The sequence below is a fragment of the Rhineura floridana genome, chromosome 6 (genome assembly GCF_030035675.1).
Source record: "Rhineura floridana isolate rRhiFlo1 chromosome 6, rRhiFlo1.hap2, whole genome shotgun sequence".
Lineage (NCBI taxonomy): Eukaryota > Metazoa > Chordata > Lepidosauria > Squamata > Rhineuridae > Rhineura > Rhineura floridana.
The window spans coordinates 33,494,425-33,514,205 of record NC_084485.1 but is presented as its reverse complement, the minus strand read 5'-3'; the positions used below and the strand labels follow the sequence as shown (position 1 = coordinate 33,514,205).

The 19,781-nt window shown below is 42.9% G+C and overlaps 1 protein-coding gene across 2 annotated transcripts in view; it reads right to left on the bottom strand.

Moving 5' to 3' along the window:
• SLC13A3 (solute carrier family 13 member 3) overlaps positions 1-18,110 on the bottom strand; it is an 83,329-nt gene extending 65,219 nt beyond the window's left edge. Inside the window, exon 1 of one of the 2 annotated variants that reach the window (XM_061631397.1) lies at positions 17,760-18,110. In XM_061631397.1, coding sequence (XP_061487381.1) covers positions 17,760-17,870 — 111 coding nt within the window. In that variant the 5' untranslated portion in view covers positions 17,871-18,110. The remainder of the gene's footprint in view (positions 1-17,759) is intronic. The other variant, XM_061631398.1, reaches the window with a different exon arrangement.
• Positions 18,111-19,781: the final 1,671 nt, after the last annotated feature.

The window sequence follows — 19,781 nt, the reverse complement described above, 5'->3', positions numbered from 1 at the left end:
AAGAATTAAACTATGAGAAAAATTAAAACCATAAAATATGGGTTAAAAACAGCGGACAATTTAAAATAATAAAATCATATAATGTAGTCATCAAACCTATGACACTTAATCCTGGTCATTCTCTATCCCAAATGCCCGTTGAAATAAAACAGTCTTTACTTGTCGCCGGAAAGACGGCAAGGAGGGAGCTGATCGCACCTCACTCGGAATGGAGTTCCACAGCCTAGGGGCGGCCATCGAAAAGGCCCTATCTTGTGTCCGCGTCATATGTGCTTGCGAAGGTGTGGGGAACACAAGAAGGGCCTCACCTGAAGATCTCAAATCCCGGACAGGTTTATGTAGGGAGATACGATCTGTCAAATAGCCTGGATCTGAGCCATATAGGGCTTTGTAGGTCAAAACCAGCACTTTGAATTGTGACCGGAAACAAATTGGCAGCCAGTGGAGCTGTTGTAACAGGGGAGTTGTATGGTCCCTGTAACCAGCCCCGGTTAGCACTCTGGCTGCAGCTCTTTGTACCAATTTAAGTTTCCGAACAGTCTTCAAAGGCAGCCCCACGTAGAGCACGTTATAGTAGTCTAAGCGGGATGTAACCAAGGCATGCATCACCCTAGTCAGATCAGGCAGCTCCAGGAACGGGCGCAGCTGGTGCACCAGTTTTAATTGGGCAAATGCGCTCCTGGATACAGCAGCAATCTGAGCCTCCAAATTCAAAGTTGAGTCCAGGAGTACACCCAAACTGCAAACCTGAGACTTCAGGGGGAGTGCGACCCCATCCAGCACCGGTTGAATCCCTATTCCCTGATCTTCCCTCCGACTGACCAAGAGTACGTCTGTTTTGTCAGGATTTAATCTCAACTTGTTTGCCCTCATCCAGTCCATCACTGATGCCAGACACTGGTTTAGGACTTGTACGGCTTCCTTGGCTTCAGGTGGAAAAGAGAAATAGAGTTGAGTGTCATCAGCATACTAATGGCACTGAACCCCAAAACCCCGGACAACCTCTCCCAGCGGTTTCATGTAGATGTTAAATAACATGGGGGACAAAACTGAACCCTGAGGGACCCCATAGGTCAATGGCCAGGGGGTCGAGCAGGAGTCCCCCAGTACCACCTTCTGGGTTCGGTCCTCCAGGAAGGACTGGAGCCACTGTAACACAGTGCCCCCATCTCAGCAAGGCGGCCCAGAAGGATACCATGATTGATGGTTTCGAAAGCTGTTGAGAGGTCCAGTAGAACCAGCAGAGACACACTCCCCCTGTCCAGTTCTCTGCGTAGGTCATCCACCAAGGCGACCAAAGCCGTCTCTGTCCCATAGCCAGGCCTGAAACCAGATTGAAATGGATCCAGATAATTCGTATCATCCAGGAATCTCTGGAGTTGGGCAACCACCACACGCTCTATTATCTTGCTTAAAAATGGAATATTGGAGACTGGCCGGTAGTTACCTAGTAAAGAGGGATCCAGGGAGGGCTTTTTCAGCAGTGGTCTTATAACTGCCTCCTTTAAGCATGATGGAATTTTGCTTTGTTGTAGAGAGGCATTAACTACTCCCCTGACCCAATCGACCAGTTCCCCTCTGGTACTTCTAATGAGCCAGGAAGGGCAAGGGTCCAGTACACACGTGGTGGCACGCGCCGCTCCAAGGATCTTGTCCACATCCTCAGGCAAAACAAGTTGAAAAGAATCCATTTTAATTGGACAAACAGGCACCGAAGTTACATCCTCAGAGACAGTATCAATTTTAGCGTCCAAGTCAGAGCGAAACTGAGCGACTTTGTCCGCAAAGTGCCGTGCAAATTCTTGACAGCGGTCTGCTGAGTGGTCAGAATTACCCTCATCAGGGCTGGAACTTAAAAGCCCCCTAACCACTCAAAACAGTTCCGCTGGACGGCTCCCAGCAGACGCAATGGAGGCCAAGAAGAAAGATTTCTTCTTAGCCCGTACTGCCTCAGAGTAGGCCTTGAAATAGGCTCTAGCCCGAGATCGATCAGCTTTGCTCCAAGTCTTCCGCCAATGTCGCTCTAGTCCCCGTCTGACACGCTTCATCACCACCAGCTCCTTGGAAAACCATGGGGCCGGTTTGGCTCCACTGCGAAAGAGGGGACGCAGTAAAGCTGCAATGCTAATTCCACATACCTGGGAATTAACCTCACTGAATTCAGTAGGACTTATTTTTGAGTAGACATGCTTAGGATTGTGCTAAAAATCAGTCGGACTTTTGAGTAAACATAGAAAAGAATTGTGTTGTAAATCTTTCTCCCTCCAATCTCACAACAGGAAATAAAGCCATTTAAAATCCAATAACCATAAACCAAGTATAAAACAGTTGCAAAACAGCTTAAAGTGGCATGATTCTGAATTTTGAATTGGGTGAGTGAAGTTCCTTACCACTGTGCATTACCATGTGTGTTTTCTCTTTGTCAATTATTATTCATTGGAATTGGGTTGGCTGTCAAAGGGAGTTTATAGCAGCCCACAGAGTACACAGGAAATAGTAGAGAATCTTCTTAATTCTTACTCATTTCTCAAACCTCTCTCTGCAGTGAAGAGTCATGTCTGTAAAGAAGTTTGGAGTAGCCACGTTAAAAGACAGGCAGGGCATTCCAGGCAGGGGGTTGCCAACACTGCTTGGATATGGATAGCATTGCAGAGGATCCCTAGTCAATCCTCACCAACAGCACAATCCTAACCATATCTACTCAGATGTAAGTCCCATTGAGTTCTATGGGGATTAGTCTCTTAGTAAGTGTGTTTAAAATTGCAGCCATCAGGGGCATCCATCTTTACTCTTGAGTGCTGCCATCTAACATCTCCACAACACTAGGTTCTCTTCTTCCTACAGTGGTAGGAAGCCTCTTGACTGTCCTGTCCTGAGGGCACTTAAGCCCTTTTTGCCAGAAGCAAGTAGGTTAGATTAAATGTTCCTTACCCAGGCTCTCAAAGCAAGTGAGAAGGAATGATCCCATCACTTCAGCTGGACCTGGAAACACCCTCATTTAGCTAAAATTTCTATCTTAATTTCTAATCAGAGAATTTTTTTGTTTGAGTAGTATGCTCCAAGCAACTTTGGTTGATGCTTAATGTATCACACTTAATAACATCACTAAGGCCCGCCCCTGAAATCTCAGGATTTCAGATGCTTCTGACCTGGCAACCCTATTTTGGACATGTTTGAACTAGAACTAGTTATTTTTTAAATGAACCTTCCAAGCTCTGAAAAAACCTAGAACAGTACTTGCCTGCAGGGAAACCACTGTCCTGGGTTTCCCTATGTGCAAGTGTGGTTTCCATAATGGCAAGTAGTGTCCCATGTTTTAGTATCTATCGTACAGTTTGTGCCTGATGAGGGACTCTCCTGCACATGCACTTGAGGAAAAGCTTTGCTTGCCACCACTGACTGGCAGGGAAAGTTCAGACCACGGCCCTGGTGGATCCTAGTGCAGGGCAAAGAATTCAGGGCATGCTGCTAATTAAGTTATTCTAATATTGGTGTTTAGGTAAGGTGCACAATGCCAAATGCTGAAAGACATGCAAAACAGAAACATAAGGAATTTCAATAAGCTGCTGCAAAATGCCTTAAATTGGCAAGTACGTTTGCCTTCACTGCCTGCTATTGTGACCTCCGTTGTCTCAGATGACAATTCCATCCCCCAACAAGAATTAGAATGACATTTACAAAAGAAAGATATATCAAAACCTGCAGAGCTGGAAAGACCCAGCAACCACAGAAAAGGGAGTGAGTTTTTATCAAGGAAAAAAGCTTGATGTAAGATAACTATTAACATAACTATCATCCAAGTCTACGCTCCAACGTCAAATGCAGAAGAAGAAGAATTGGAGAGATTTTACGCAGAAGTACAGGAGGAAATTGATCACACACCAAAACAAGATATGATTATAATCATGGGGGACTGGAATGCAAAAGTAGGGAACAGAGAAGAACTAGGAATTGTGGGGAAATGGAGCTTAGGAGACAGAAATGAAGCAGGAGAAAGACTTATTGAATTCTGTGAAGCCAATTATTTGTTTCTTGCCAACACATTTTTGAGCAATCCAAAAGACGACTGTACACGTGGACGTCATTGCCAGCATTGCCAATGGTCAGGAAAGATGGGAATTGTGGTCCAACAACATCTGGTGGCCCACTAGTTGGGAAAGGCGGGACTAGTACATAGGGACAAAGAGAACTATTACAATAGTTATCGTATAGAAATAGAAGAGGACAACAAAATGGGAAGAACAAGAGCCCTATTCCAAAAGATTAGAGAAATGAAAGGGAAATTTAAACCACGAGTAGAGATGTTGAATAATCAACAGGGAAAAACACTGACTGACCAAGATGAAATAAAAGGAAGACGGAAGCAATACATTGAAGAACTCTATAAAAGAGATGCAAGGATGAAAGATTCATTCAGGGAGGAAGCGTATGATGAAGAACCAGAAATTTTAGAATGTGAGGTGAAAGCTGCTCTTAAAATTCTTGGAAGAAACAAATCACCAGGAACAGATGGCATACCAATAGAGTTGCTACAAGCTACTGAAACTGAATCTGTCCAAATTTTGACAAACATTTGCCAAGAAATATGGAAAACTAAACAGTACATTTGCCAAGAAATATGGAAAACTAAACAGTGGCCCACAGACTAGAAGCGTTCAATATATATCCCAATTCCAAAGAAAGGGGATCCCAGGGAATACAGTAATTATCAAACTATTGCCTTAATATCCCATGCAAGTAAAGTAATGCTCAAGATTCTACAACAAAGGTTCTTACCATATATGGACTGAGAAATGCCAGACTTCCAAGCTGGATTTAGAAAGGGAAGAGGCACCAGAGATCATATCGCAAACATACATTGGATAAGGGAACGGAGCAAGGAATTTCAGAAGAAAATCACCCTGTGCTTTATAGACTACAGCAAAGCCTTTGACTGTGTAGATCATGAAAAACTATGGAATGCTTTAAAAGAAATGGGGGTGCCACAGCACCTGATTGTCCTGATGCGCAACCTATACTCTAGACAAGAGGCTACTGTAAGGACAGAATATGGAAAAACCAATTGGTTCCCAATAGAAAAGGGTGTGAGACAGGGATGTATGGATTGAAGTCAGAGACATTATCAGGGAAGAATGCAAAAAAACAATATCTCTAGTTAAAAAGAAAGACCTCAATGGATGACTGAAGAAACTCTTAAAATGGTTAAAGAGAGAAGGAAAGCAAAAGCAAAAGGAGATAGAAGCACGGTCAGAACCCTAAATGCAACAATCATGAAAAACTATGGAATGCTTTAAAATAAATGGGGGTGCCACAGCATTTGATTGTCCTGATGCGCAACCTATACTCTGGACAAGAGGCTACTGTAAGGACAGAATATGGAGAAACCGACTGGTGTGGGACAGGGGTGTATTTTATCACCCTATTTGTTTAATCTGTATGCAGAACATATCATACGGAAAGCGGGATTGGACCAAGATGAAGGAGGTGTGAAAATTGGAGGGAGAAACATCAATAATTTAAGATACGCAGACGATACCATACTACTAGCAGAAACCAGTAATGATTTGAAACAAATGCTGATGAAAATTCAAGAGGAAAGCACAAAAGCAGGACTACAGCTGAATGTCAAAAAGACTAAAGTAATGACAACAGAAGATTTATGTAACTTTAAAGTTGACCGTGAGGACACTGAACTTGTCAAGGACTATCAATACCTTGGCACAGTCATTAACCAAAATGGAGACAATAGTCAAGAAATCAGAAGAAGGCTAGGACTGGGGAGGGCAGCTGTGAGAGAACTAGAAAATGCAAAGATGTATCACTGAACACCAAAGTCAGGATCATTTAGACTGTGGTATTCCCGATCTCTATGTATGGATGTGAAAGCTGGACAGTGAAAAAGGTGTACTAGAGAAAAATCAACTCATTTTAAATGTGGTGCTGGAGGAGAACTTTGCGCATACCATGGACTGCGAAAAAGACAAATAATTGGCTGTTAGAACAAATTAAACCAGAACTGTCACTAGAAGCTAAAATGATGAAACTGAGGTTATCATACTTTGGACACATAATGAGAAGACATGATTCACTAGAAAAGACAATAATGCTGGGAAACACAGCAGGGAGCAGAAAAAGAGGAAGGCCAAACAAGAGCTGGATTGATTCCATAAAGGAAGCCACAGACCTTAACTTACAATATCTGAACAGGGTGGTTCATGACAGATACTCTTGGAGGTCACTGGTTCATAGGGGCACCATAAGTCATAATCGACTTGAAGGCACACAACAACAACAACAATTATTACTTATTTATTAAATGTCTTTCCCACGCTTCTTCCGAGAAAGAGCCAGGGGAACAAACAAGGGACAAAACACTTAAAACATCTTAAACACAAAAAATCTTAAAATGAAATCTTAAAAACATTAAAAATAAATAAATTAAAACATCTTAAAAAGCAATTCCAACACAGACTGGGATAAGGTCTCTACTTAAAAGGCTTGTTGAAAGAGGAAGGTCTTCAGTAGGCACTGAAAAGATAATAGAGATGGCGCCTGTCTAATATTTAAGGGGAGGGAATTCCAAAGGGTAGGTGCCACAACACTAAAGGCCCACTTACTATGTTGTGCAGAACACATCACCTAATATCTGCAACAGGCTCTCACTTGTAGTGATTAACTGGGTACATAAGGGGCAAGATGATCTTCAGATCTTGCTGCAGAGTCCATCATTGTTAATGTTCCAGAAGGTCCAATGCAAACAGATTTGGAAGGCGAACCTACTAGCTTTGAACATCAAAGAATAAAACAAAGCTGCTACATTCTGCCTTTCCTGAAGCAAAACTATTTTCACATCATGATGTAAGGTTTACACAAAATCAGGTCCACCTCATTGATATTGTAGAACATGCCTAGTTGCAAGAAATGGAGTTAGAAAAGAAAAGCAGAAATCCATGCTTTTCTAATAACATGGAATGATGAGAAAACTTGACTAGCAAAATTTATGAGAGATATAGAAGTGTACCAGGTTCTTCAGAAAAATCTGCAACGTGATGACCTTATCCTTCCTGACATACTTACTTGCAGAGATTCAGCAATCAGAAAACTAAAGTTTATGAAGGAAGGACCTTTCCCTGGGAAATGTACAGTGCCATGAAAAAGTATTTGCCCCCTGTCTGATTTTCTGCATGGTTGCATATTTTTGGTACTGAATGTTATCAAATCTTGAACCAAATCTAATATTAGGGAAAAGGGAACCTGAATGAACAAATAACACAAAATGTTGATACTTATTTCATTTATTTATTAAAGAAAGTTAAGCAACAACCAATGCCCCCATGTGAAAAAGTAATTGCCCCCTTAGACTCAAAACATGGTTATGTCATCTTTAGCAGCAATTGCAACCAAACACTTCCTGTAGTTTCTGATCCGTCTCTCACAGCTCTGTGGTGGAATTTCGGCGCACTCTTCCATGCAGAACTCTTTAATTCAGTGATATTTGTGGGTTTTCGAGCATGAACTGTGCCTTTCAGGTCCTGCCACAACATCTCAATGGAGTTTAGGTCTGGACCTTGACTCTGCCATTCCAAAACTTTAAATTTGTTCCTCAACCATTCTGATATAGACTTGCTTGTGTGTTTCGGATCATTGTCTTGCTGCATGACCCAGCTGCGCTTCAGCTGACAGATGGATGGCCTGACATTCTCCTGTAGAATTCTCTGATACAAAGCAGAATTCATGGTTCCTTCAATGATGGCAAGTCGTCAAGGTCCTGATGCGGCAAAGCATTCCCAAACCATGATACTGCCACCACCATGCTTGACCATTGGTATGAAGTTCTTCATGTGGAATGCAGTGTTTGGTTTCTGCCAGACATAACGGGGCCCATGTTGCCCAAAAAGTTCCATCTATTGTTCCAGAACTCTTGACGATCGTCCAGGTGCTTGTTGGCAAACAATGTTCTATGCTCAGATGAGTCAAAGCTGAAGCTGAAGCACAGCTGGATCACGCAGCAAGACAATGACACCACAGTCTCTAGCAACCTTCATTCCAAGGAAACCAAACTCTGGGGAAGAGCTGGAACCCCTGGAGACTCTCATAACTCAGAGACTATGGTGTGTGCAACAGAGTGGAAAGTTTGCAAGCAGCAGAACATTTTTTAGCAGAACACCTTCATACTGAACTGGACACCATTCTGTCTGCTATCAACCCAGTCATTCTCACAGTTTGTGAAGACAGGATTGATATTGTGTGCCAGAGTCTTCCCAGAGAAAGATGGTGAATTTGCAGATGAAGTAATTTCTGAAGTGCTACTTCTCCCAGACAGGCACAATTTGGGATGTTCAATAGTGTTTCACGAGCTGTCGCCGATAATTTCTGGCATGGTGCAAACATTTCTGGCAGCCATTACAACTCTCTCACCATACTCAATGCAAACAGAAAGAATGGTGCCTCTGCATAATCCAATAGCAGAAGTGATCTATCCAGACAATGAGGTGGTTCTTTCTTCCCTTTATATATCTGTTTCACTGTACTTCTCTGCCAGCCACTCTGTTCTATTTTCCCCCTCCCACCTAGATATCAAGCCCCACTCCATTCACTCTGTCAACATTTAGTTCCCCCCTTGTACCCACTTGCTATTTTTTCTCCTCTCAGTGTCTGAGCATTCTGCATCGTTAAGTTATTGGGGGACTGTTTTGTGGATCCCCCCTGCCGCAAAAATATTTTTCCTGTAGATTTCTTTTTGCACTGATGTGTACCTCAGGATTACTCTAAGTCTGTTGGTACTTCTCTCTGGCCTGTACATGGTGCAGTTTTGGCTACATGGCATGATTACAGAAAGGCTCAAATTGGTATTAGTACAGAGGTTGCACAAGCTTCCCTCACTGATGGTAAAAAGCTGCCTGGAATTTAGCAACTAAATGAACTTTTTTTGCCTGCTGTGACTGCTTCTCCCATGCATACAATGGTATTTAACCTTATACAGAGTCAGACCACTGGTCCATCTAGCTCAGGATTGTCTACACTGAGTGGCAGCAGCTCCCCAAAGTTTCAGATTGAGGTGTTTCCCAGCCCGGCCTAGAGATGCTGGGGACTGAACCCAGGATCTTCTGCATGCAGAACAGGTGTTCTACCACTGAGCTACTGTTTTTCCAAAAGCAATTTTCAAGCTCAAGACACCATTACAAATGTAATCAATGCATTCTGCTTTTCTAGCGGCGACCTGCTGGTTATGGTGTGCAGAAGAAACTAAAGCACAACACTCAGCATCAGAAGTTAATCCCCCGGGGCACAATAAATGAGCATTTCTGAGTACCAAACTAAAATGAAGCCATGTATTTTATGTTTCTTATCCAAAGAAATCTGTTCATCCACAGCATAAATAAAATACTACACTAGGATAGATGCCTCTTTGTATGGGCTGTTTCACACTCTTATTACAGGGTCAGCCGATATGGAGTTCTACAAAATCTGGAGGGTGACAGCATCCCTCAGTCCCAGGCAGAGCTTGGAAGATTACTTTTAAAAAGTAATAAATTACAGTTACGGTTACATGGCCCCAAAAAAGTAGTAATTACAGTTACAATTGCTCTGAAAGTAACTGATTACTTTACTTTTACTCAAAAGTAATTGCTACAATTACATTTTAGTTACTTTTTTAAAAAAATTGCCTACAAGGTGTTGGCCTTGGCTGCTGCACATCTAAGTAGCCTAAAACAGCATTAAAAATAAGCACACACACACACAGAGGGTAGTAGAATTCCCCCCCCCATAAGATTAACAGAATGGCATAACAGAATCTCACATCCCCTCATCCCACCCCCAGCAATGATGATACCCCAACACACATATTTTGTATATGTATATATACAATATATATATATTGCCTCCAGCTCTTTTCTCCTTCCACTCCTGTCAATTTTTAAACAATTGTTTTCTCCACCCCGTTTCGCTCTCCACCTCCTCCCTCATCGCCTCCTAAGCACCCACAGAGCATGAAGGAAGAACAACGTGAACAGAAGCCCAATTTGAAGCACATGATTTTTATTCACAAATCAGAGGAGCAGAAGACTTCCCCTGCTCCCCCCCCCCAAGTAATGTGCAAAAGTAATGCTGGAAACATTACAATTACTCCTCAAAAGTAATGAAGTTACTACTCGTTCTATTACCAGCAAAATGTAATGAAGTTACCCACTCATTACTCAAAAAAGTAATAAATTACAAGTAATTCGTTACTTGTAACTAGTTACTTCCAAGCTCTGGTCCCAGGCAACATGGCTGAAGGTCAAGGTTGACGGGAGATAGAGTCTAACACCATCCTGACGGTGCCATGTTGGCTACCTCTGCTCTGCTATTGAGGACTAAGAAATACAAAGAGAGAAACTGTATTTCCCTCTGCTTGATTTATAAATTACACTTTTGAAAAAATACAGCAAGGCAGTGTATACCATATAAAAATTGCGACAACAATAAAAATGCCAATAAAACATTAGTAAAAACATCCATAAATTCTGGTTGGTTAAAAGAAGAATCACATGTCAAAGGCCTCTCTAAATGCAATTTTTAAGAGACATCTAAAAGAGGTCAGGGATGATTCCTGCTGAACCTGTACTGGCAGGGAGTTCCACAGTGCACAGCTGTCACCCTAATGCCTTGGTCCCTAGCTAAGGCTGATCGGACCTCTGAGGCATGGGGAACCACAGGAAGTGCCCAGTCAGAGGATCTCAGTCATCAAGGTGGCTCATAAGGGATCAGAGGGATTTTATACCCTCCTTTCCTCCAAGGAGATCAAAGCAGCATACATTTTATCCTCACAGCCTAGGCTGTGAGACAGTGACTTGCCCAAGATTAGCTAGTGAACTTCATGGTTGCAGTACTTGTCTGACACTCTAACCACTATACCATACTCTCTCTCTCTCTCCGCCTCCCATCTCCATTGCACTTCACATCCCTCTATGCAGTTCCTGGAGGCTGCCAGTATCCCAGTTTCTGCCATTTCCCCATGATGTTACACACGTGTATTGTAAAATGGCCACCACAAGCAAATAATCATGGCAACGACCCATTGCAGGCTGGTCCATTAGGGTGAATTAAGAGGGCCATAGGTTCCCCACACCTATCCTAGGGCCACCATATATGACCTGTGGGTTGCATTCGGCTTGACAGGTCACAACTGGGGGGGGAAGGGGGGAGCACTGTGATTCAGCATAAAAGGTACCAAAAGTCCTAGTACAGCATGAGGAACACAATGATTATTATTATTCATTAGAAAGCTGAGCTCCTTTTGATGAGAATATTCTGCACTTAAAAGACAGCCCACTATTTTTCCCCTAAAGCCCTATATGTGAGCTTACAACAGCGTTGTCTTCAAAAGACATTCAAATCTAATAAAGCCATATGTACATTAGCTGAAGAACCAACAAGCTAATATAGTGAGATATTTACAAGTCCCCGAAAGGAATTAAATATCCATTATGTAATCCTATTTTTACTCTTTGAGCCAAATGAAACAGTACAAACACACTCTGAATTACCTAAATTACCTCCACAACAACAAAAGCAGATTATGAATTATGAACTTCCCAAAGCTATCTTCTTCTAGGATACTGTGAGTCGAGGAATAAATGCCTTTATCTTTAGCAGAGGTTCTTAACCTGTGGTCCATGGACCCCTAGGGGATGGGCTTCATGGGCCTGTAAACTGAGCGCAAAAAACCCCAAACAATTTTCAATGCAATAAAACAAACTGTAATTATTTATTTATGGAGGTCCATAACTTGCCTCCCTGGGCTCCTACTGGGAGGAAGGGTGGGATATAAGTATAATAAATAAATAAATAAATAAATAAATAAATAAACTTTCAACAAATTCTCAAAGGGGCCCATGACTTTAAAAAGGTTAAGAACCACTGATCTGCAGAAAGATAGCCTCAAAGTAGATAAGATATGCTCTATGGAAATCTATCACAAGTCTTTCATTCCTTATGTTTAGTACCTGTCTTCTCTTGTTGTGCTCCCTTTCCACTCATTTCCACCTCCACTATTGTTATTGTTATTATTGTTGTTATTAATAATCATAATAATTCTCTCCATCCATTTTTCCCATATCACATATACTTTTGTAAACCTTTATCATGTCCCTCCTTCCTTGCCTTTTCTCCAAAACTAACAGTCTCAGCCTCTGTATCCTTTCCTTGCTAAGAAGTGTTCCATCTGCCTGATCATTTTGGGTTGCCGTTTTCTGTGCCTTTTCCAGTTCTACCAATTTTATTTATTTATTTATTCCTATTTGTCTATGCTCCAGGCAGCTGATGGAGATTGCAAGGTTCTCTACTGCGTCTTCTGAAATACAAAGAATATTGCTCATCCATCAAGCTGCTAAGCCACCGCTGTGCATCTTGTCTAAAAGTACAGACAGTGGCTTACCTTCTAAGACATTTGCACCACTGGGGCAGGCATCTTTTAAATTTCAACACTCAGCTTGCCTCTGCAGTTGGACTAGTCCTGACCCAGACAGTAAGCTCTTTGGGGCAAGGACTTGCCTTTTGCTAATATTGCTTTGTAAAGTGCCATGTACAAAGATGAAATAATCACAGTAATAATCACAACATAATGGGGAATGTGATTGTAGAGAACTACATCAGATCTAACAGCTATTTTTGACAAAGCTGTATAGCAAAGGTCTGGGTAGAAACATATATCCAAGCAACATAAGAAACAAAGAGAGGGAAAAGATTCATATTCTTTACAACAAAGCTAGAAAGTTAACAAATCCACAACCAAACAGGCTGAACAAAGTCCAGGGGTGAGAACAGCCCTACTAGAAACTTCTCTTCCAACAGCCCTTGTTTAGTTAAACTAATGGTCAAATTACATGCGGTGTTAAATGTGTGTCTTTGTATGAAATATGCAGGTTTTTGAAAATGCATGTTGCATCAGCTGAGGCTTTGCTAATTAACAGGACTGCAGTGGGAATTTTACCCTTTTCTCTCTTGCTGCAATCCAGAAAAAATTCCTTCTTCTCAAGCTGGTATTTGCTTTGGGGCAAATCCCCTACTGGTGCCTATCTGCTAGAGGAGAAAGGTCTCTCTCCATTCCTGTTTATTATGGGACTGGTGGTGCTCATGCACGCAAGATTTCTGCATCATCCACATGATGGCATCGACATCAAAATGCCAGCCTGTATTTTGCCCCCATTTAATCCAGATTTACTCCTTTCTCAGAAAATCCAGTAAATTAAAAAAAAAACTTTTCTCAACACCGCATTTGCAATATTTGAACGACTCATTTGAAATATTAAGCCCCCATCTGGAAGCACCCTGCATTTCTTCAACCTTAGTGGTAAGGAATAATGTTTCATAGATGCACGGTCAAAGATGCCACGTCAGGCACTGGATCCAACATTGGGCTTGAAGGCAGATGGGCCAGATGTAAATCCCAACTATCTCTGGTTCTTTTGAGGATTAAATAAGAAAGGGGCATATTGTAACATAGGAGAACATAGGAAGCTGGTCCATCTAGCTCAGTATCCAGGGTTTCAGACAGAAAGTCTCTCCCAGACCTACCTGGAGATGCTGGGGATTGAAGCTGGGTCCTTCTGCATGCAAAACAGATGCTCTGCCACTCAACTAGGGCCTTTCCCCAACCTTCCCTAGCCTTAGAAAATGGTGAAAAGAAAGCAGAATAAAGTGTGAACGATGGGCTAAATTATATTAAGTAAATGCCCCTTCATTGTCTTCTACACATTTTGGTTCATATGAGCACAGATTTGTGTCAAGTTAGACAAAGCCCGACAGAAATGCAAGGCTGTTAAAAGTTTCACTATCCAGTTCTCCTGGGAAGAAAAAGAATATGCCATCTTCACTTTTCTTTTGACTTGAATGATAATGTGATTATTTCCAGTGAATCTTTAGGGCTCTGCCAACCAATAGGGAAATGGCTGGGGGGGAGGGACCACTAACTGGAGGTCTCATGATTTAAGATGAGAGTTGCTAGAGGCTGTATTCAGACATGGAGTTGATTGCATTAGTTTTATAATTTATAGTTTTATAATTTCTAACATTCCTTTCACACTGTAGTACCTGTTGCATTATGGAACTGTGGCTTTCTGACCGATATACCACCATGTCATCCTATATCTCATTCCCACTGATGGGCGTGGTGTGATACAACAATGAACATCACTGGACATGTCGCTACTCCCCCACCCTTTCCGCACATGCGGGTTCCTGTTCCCCCATGAAAATAATGGGAAAGAACTGTATGCCAGTATGCCACCCCAAATTTTGTCACTTCATTTAACATGGAAATGAGTGCTGAACTTCTGAACTATATTCTGCCAGATTCCAGATATCACTTTTATGTCACATGAAAGATCAAATAAATATGGAAATTATCCGATAAGGTAATGTCGGGAAAACGAATAAATTGTTGTCTAAATGCAGCGAGAATCAAATTGGTTCTTGACATGGAAAGGAGGCTGTCCTGTTTGATGGATGAGGATGGAGTTGAGAGTTACATATAAACATTATACAATAGAAGCCATGTACGTACGCTTGTAGGAATGGTAAAGATACAGACATAAGCACAGTGGGAGGCTCATAATAGCCTGAGAAACAGTGGTGGAAAGGTCCAGGCACAACAGCATATGCACTAACCTGGAAGAGATTTAAGCTTTAGAGACAGAAGCTACAGACAAGACCAGAAAGAAAAGACATGTATTGCTGGAGAATGGGAACTGTGTGTCCCAGTTACACATTTTCTGTGCCAACAAATGCCGCTCTGAAAGCCTCAGTCAGAACTTGGCAAGGAGAGAAAGTGGACAATTCTAAGCATATAAAGAAAATTCTGTACCATTTACCCTAGATTTATTTTTTGCTAAAATTTTGGTTCCCTTACTATTACATGTACATTAACCCAAATCACTTGTACTAAAACGGCTTAAAACATATCTGTAATTAAAGCCTCCTACTACATGTCATGTCAACCTGGTGTGCCAAGATTCAGGAAAATTACAGGGACTTGCATAGAAACAACTGACAGGCCTGCCCCATTTATGTTTACTCAGAAGTATGCATAGGATTACAGTCTTAGGCAGCAATCTGATGCACGCTTACCTAGGAGAAACCCCTTCTAAACATAGTGGAACCATAGTGGAAGCAAACGTGCATAGGATTGTAATATTAGTTCTTTGTTGATGAGGTACTCTGGAGCATCTGTGAATGAGCACCTGTCTATATAGGCTGTGAGGGTAAGTGTTTTGGAAGCAGGATGGAAAAACAAAGGCTGCATACACACTAGACATTTGAAGCACATTCTCCCCGCCCCCCAGGAATTCTGGGAACTGTAGTTTACCCTTCACAGAGCTACAATTCCCAGCACCCTTAACAAAGTACAGTACCCAGGATTCTTTTGGGGGGTGAGGTGCTATACATGGCATATATGTATCCACAAAGAACAAGTAAGGGTATGCTTTTTATTGATCTGGGTAGCTTAGAAAACCAGACCAAAAAAATTGCCTGAAAAGGACATTCAAAGGATGTGGGGGAACAGTGGACAAGGCCTGGGAACTTCTCCAGGAAAAAGAATTATTTCCCTGTGACGAGTGAGAATGAGCGAAAGGCAACCCTTGAAGCAAAGTAGTTGGATACACTTTATGAGGATTTTCTGTGTTCTGGAATGAGTATTCCCCAGTAACTTGGGATAGCAGTAGGGATGGGAAACCTGTGGCCCTCCAGATGTTGTTGGACTCCAGCTCCTATCAGCATCAGCCAGGGTGGCCAATGGTCAGAGATGATAGGAGCTGTAATCCAACAACATCTGCAGGCCACCAGGTTCCCCACCCCTGTTCTCATTTTAGGAGACATAAAACAAAGGCATCCAGCTATTAAGACATGGAAGTTAGGCAAGAGAATGGGTGGCTTCAGGGAAAGCAGTGAGTCACTCGAGCTGTACATGACTGTGGTGAAGTTTTCTTTGAGGCCTATTTGGAAAATGACAGGACATTAATCTGGGAAGTCACTCTTAGGGTTAAGAAGTGACAATAGGCTAGAGACAAAAAGGGATTTTTGATGAGCCCACAAGCTTGTTTCCTATGAAGAGGATGACAGTTTAATTTGGAGGAGGGGAGTATTCAATTAAGGGGGGGCAAGTGGGAAAGTTTGGGGGGGGAGCAAATACCATCCAGGTCAAGTAAAGGGAAGGGGCAGAACGCTGGGGAAGAAAGGAGGTAGCTGAGGAGGGAGATGGATTTGTAGACCAGGTTTCTTAGGGAAATTCTCTTCTGAACAGAGGATTGAAAGCAGAAGGGTTTGGGTCTAGTTTGTTATCTCCTACATACAACCTTTATTGAGCATTCACCCCAATTTGCATACACAACGCTTATGCAGAGGTTAGACTTCATCTGGTCTACGAAGCATTTGTCCTGATTTCATACAACAAGGAGCCTTTCTTCCAATTTGCTTGTGCGGTGTTCATACATCTTCCTGTTAATTATTTGTTCATTCCACACTTTTCAATGCATTTCCTCAAGTTCCTAACTGCAAAAAGTTAAAAAAAAACAACCCACAACAGAACAGTGGATATGTTATGCTAAGGCAGCGGAGTGCTTTAATCCACCTGAATTGCACAAACCTAAATTTCTGATATGTGCTTGAATCCATTCCACAAAATACAGTCTGGAGGCAACCTAAGTTCCCTCAAGGGCAACAGGCGTATGTTTCCTTGGCTGGAAACACTGTGAAGCAGGAGCTGACAACGGTAATGCCTGGAGCACCACAAGCATCAAGGAGGCTACTTAGGATCTCAAAAGCTTCATCCTTACTAGGGCTTTCCTACAAGTAGTCCAGGTGCAGAGGGCAGAAAACAAAGAATTACTCTCATGGAATAGATGATGGGAGTCTTGATGGAGCCAGAGAGCTATGGCCAGGAATTTGATTTAGGCCGGTAGGCAGGATAGTTATTAGGGAAGCAGAGAATATTGAGAGTAGAAATCAGTAGGTTATCTTGAAGGGGTCGATTCTGGGGTAGAGATACGAAGGCCTGGAAAAAAAATCAGAAAAGTTCAGGAAAAACACATGGGGGATTCAGTTTGGGTTTTTTTTAAAAAAGGGGGGGGTTCCAAAAAGTTCCTGTTTTTTTCCAGGCCTTCACATCTCTAACCTAGGGAGAATAAGGGAAGAGGAAAAGAAGTTACTCCTAACTGCCCACTGGCTGCTACACAGTGAAGCAATTATTTTGAGCATGTTATTGGGAAAGCCATTACCTAAAGAGCAACATAGCCTGAACAAAGGCAGAGGATGGGGGGAGGGCACACTGGGGGTGGGGCTCTTGATGAGAGAGGAGTACATTGTCAGGAAGGGTAAGTGGATTTTAACTGAGTCAGGGACTCTGGCTGTGCATAGGAAAGTAGGTGCACAATGCTCTCTCCTTTTTTTAAAAAAAATGACAGGGTTCCTCTACCTTTCATTGAGAGTGGCGATAGGCAGAAAGCCAAGAGGAGAAGCAAACGGGTAAAGCACCACCTGCTGAAGCTCTGCCTGTCATACAGCCGCTGAAGGCAAGGGAAGGCTCTGAAGACTCGCAGATTGAGGAACAGAACAAGATGAGATGAGTTACTCTAGAAGCAGGAGCTGGGTGGGGCGGGGGCAAAGTATCTTGACCAGAGCAAAGAAGAAACGGGGGGGGGGAGAATGAGGGAGCTCCTTGCAGGGGCATTACTAGCCGGGGTTATTTTCAAGGACAGAGGGAGGGGGCAAAGGGTTACCTTGGGGGGCAGGCTGAAGAGGATGGGCAGCAGCACCAGCGGGGTGCACAACAGCACGAGATAGCGGCGGATACTCCACACTTTCTTCACTAGGGCTCCAAGCGCTGCCATAACACGACGGGACCGGCTTGACAGAGACCGGCCGCGGCGCCCGGGCCGCCGCTTTATCCCAGGGGAGGGCGAAGGAGGCAGGGCTCTTACCTGGGGGCGGCGGCAGGGAGCACGGGGCTCGTCGCCCGCCAGCCCGACCGACTCCCACTTCTCGCTCCATCCCGCGATCCAGCGAGCGGGGAAAGGAAGGCGCCGCGTCCTTTAAGAGACCGCCCCCTCCTGGCTGCCCCGACACTCGACTCCAGCCGGAGAGCGAGGTGAAATGACGAGAGAGGCTCGCCGCCACGTGCAGCGCCAAGGAGGACCAGCAGTTCTTTTACTGACCAGATTGGTGTTATGTTTTCTGGAATTGACAAAACAGGCTACCTCCAAACATGACTGAAACAGTTCTGGATTTTCATTGTTGAAATACAGTCTGTGTTCTGAAATAAGTAAACTTCTGCCTGATCATTGAATGAACTTATATATTGGCAGAAGAACAGGAACTACCTGATGCATCAAAGGCGACTGAAAATGAATGCATTGCATTCGGGAAATTCATGAACAACAAGAATCATAGAGTCGGAAGGGACCTTATAGACCATTCAGTGCAGGAAATCCAGAACATCTCAAACAGATGGCTGTTCAGCCTCGGCTTAAAGACCTCCAGCAAGGAAGAGAGCGCACCCTCCTCCACGCTTCCTCCACTGTCAAACCGCTCTCACTATCGAGACGTTTCTCCGTCACCACTATGTTAAACGTAGGGTATTTTAATTGAAACTTAACATTAAATCTAATGAAATGGATATGAAAACGAAATGGATATGAAATCTAATGAAATGGATATGAAACTCACTTTTCTTTTTACTATGGTGTCATATAACGGTTCCTTCTGGGAGGAAAGGCAGGATGGGAATTTAATAAATAACTTGAATCCAAGTTTGGTAACGCCAAAGGGTCTCACTCTCCCCACCCTAAAAAAAATCAAATTCCAGTCCACCCCAAATGTCAGCTCCTGGGGGAAACCCTGGTGAACACCATACAAGAGAAGACTGAGCTGAAAGGATGGAAGCGAACAACAGAATGATGAAAAGTATCCAGGCATAAATCATCTCATCTGACCTTAGCTTTGGCTCCAGGACATGTGAAGCAGTGGGATATATTCAGGGCCCCGATTTGAATGCTTCCCAAGACAGGTTCTGCTCCCAGAACATCGGTAAAAAAAAAAGTCAAGATTGCCCTGCAGAGTGTCTTCATACCTGGAGAATCAGCTCTACCAGTCTGGTTCACAGGTGAATGAATATTCGTCACAGAACCCTAGTGACGGGTTGCGTGTGTGATCACAGATATGTCACCACAGACAGAATTTTAATATCTCATTAAAATGCATATCTCATTTCAGTGGTATGCATGCATTTCTCCTGAGGTAGTCATCAGTACACACATTCAGATCAGAGCCTAAGAAGAGTCCTGCAGGATCAGGCCAAAGGTGCATCTAGTTCAGCCTCCTGTTCTCAAAGCAGATAGCCAGATGCCTGTGGTAAGCCCTCAAGCAGGGCCTGCGTGTAAGAGCACTCTTCCCACTTGCAGTTCCCAGGAACTGGCATTCAAATACATATTGCCTCTGACAGTGGAGGTGGAATATAACCATCATGACTAGTAGCGATTTATAGCCTTATCTTCCATAAATTTGTCTAAATTTGAGGCCATCCAAGTTGGTGGCCCTCCATTACACCTTGTGAAAGCAAATTCCATAGTTTAACTATGTGCAGTATGAAAAAGTACTTTTTTTTGAAAAGATGCCTGTCATTATTTACACAGTCATCAAGTGATGCATGTGTGTGTGAACACAGTTTTGTGTCACTGCAGAAACAGTCTGAAGGATGCTTCTTTTTGATGATAGGACTGACCCAGGGAAGCTTTCCAAATGCC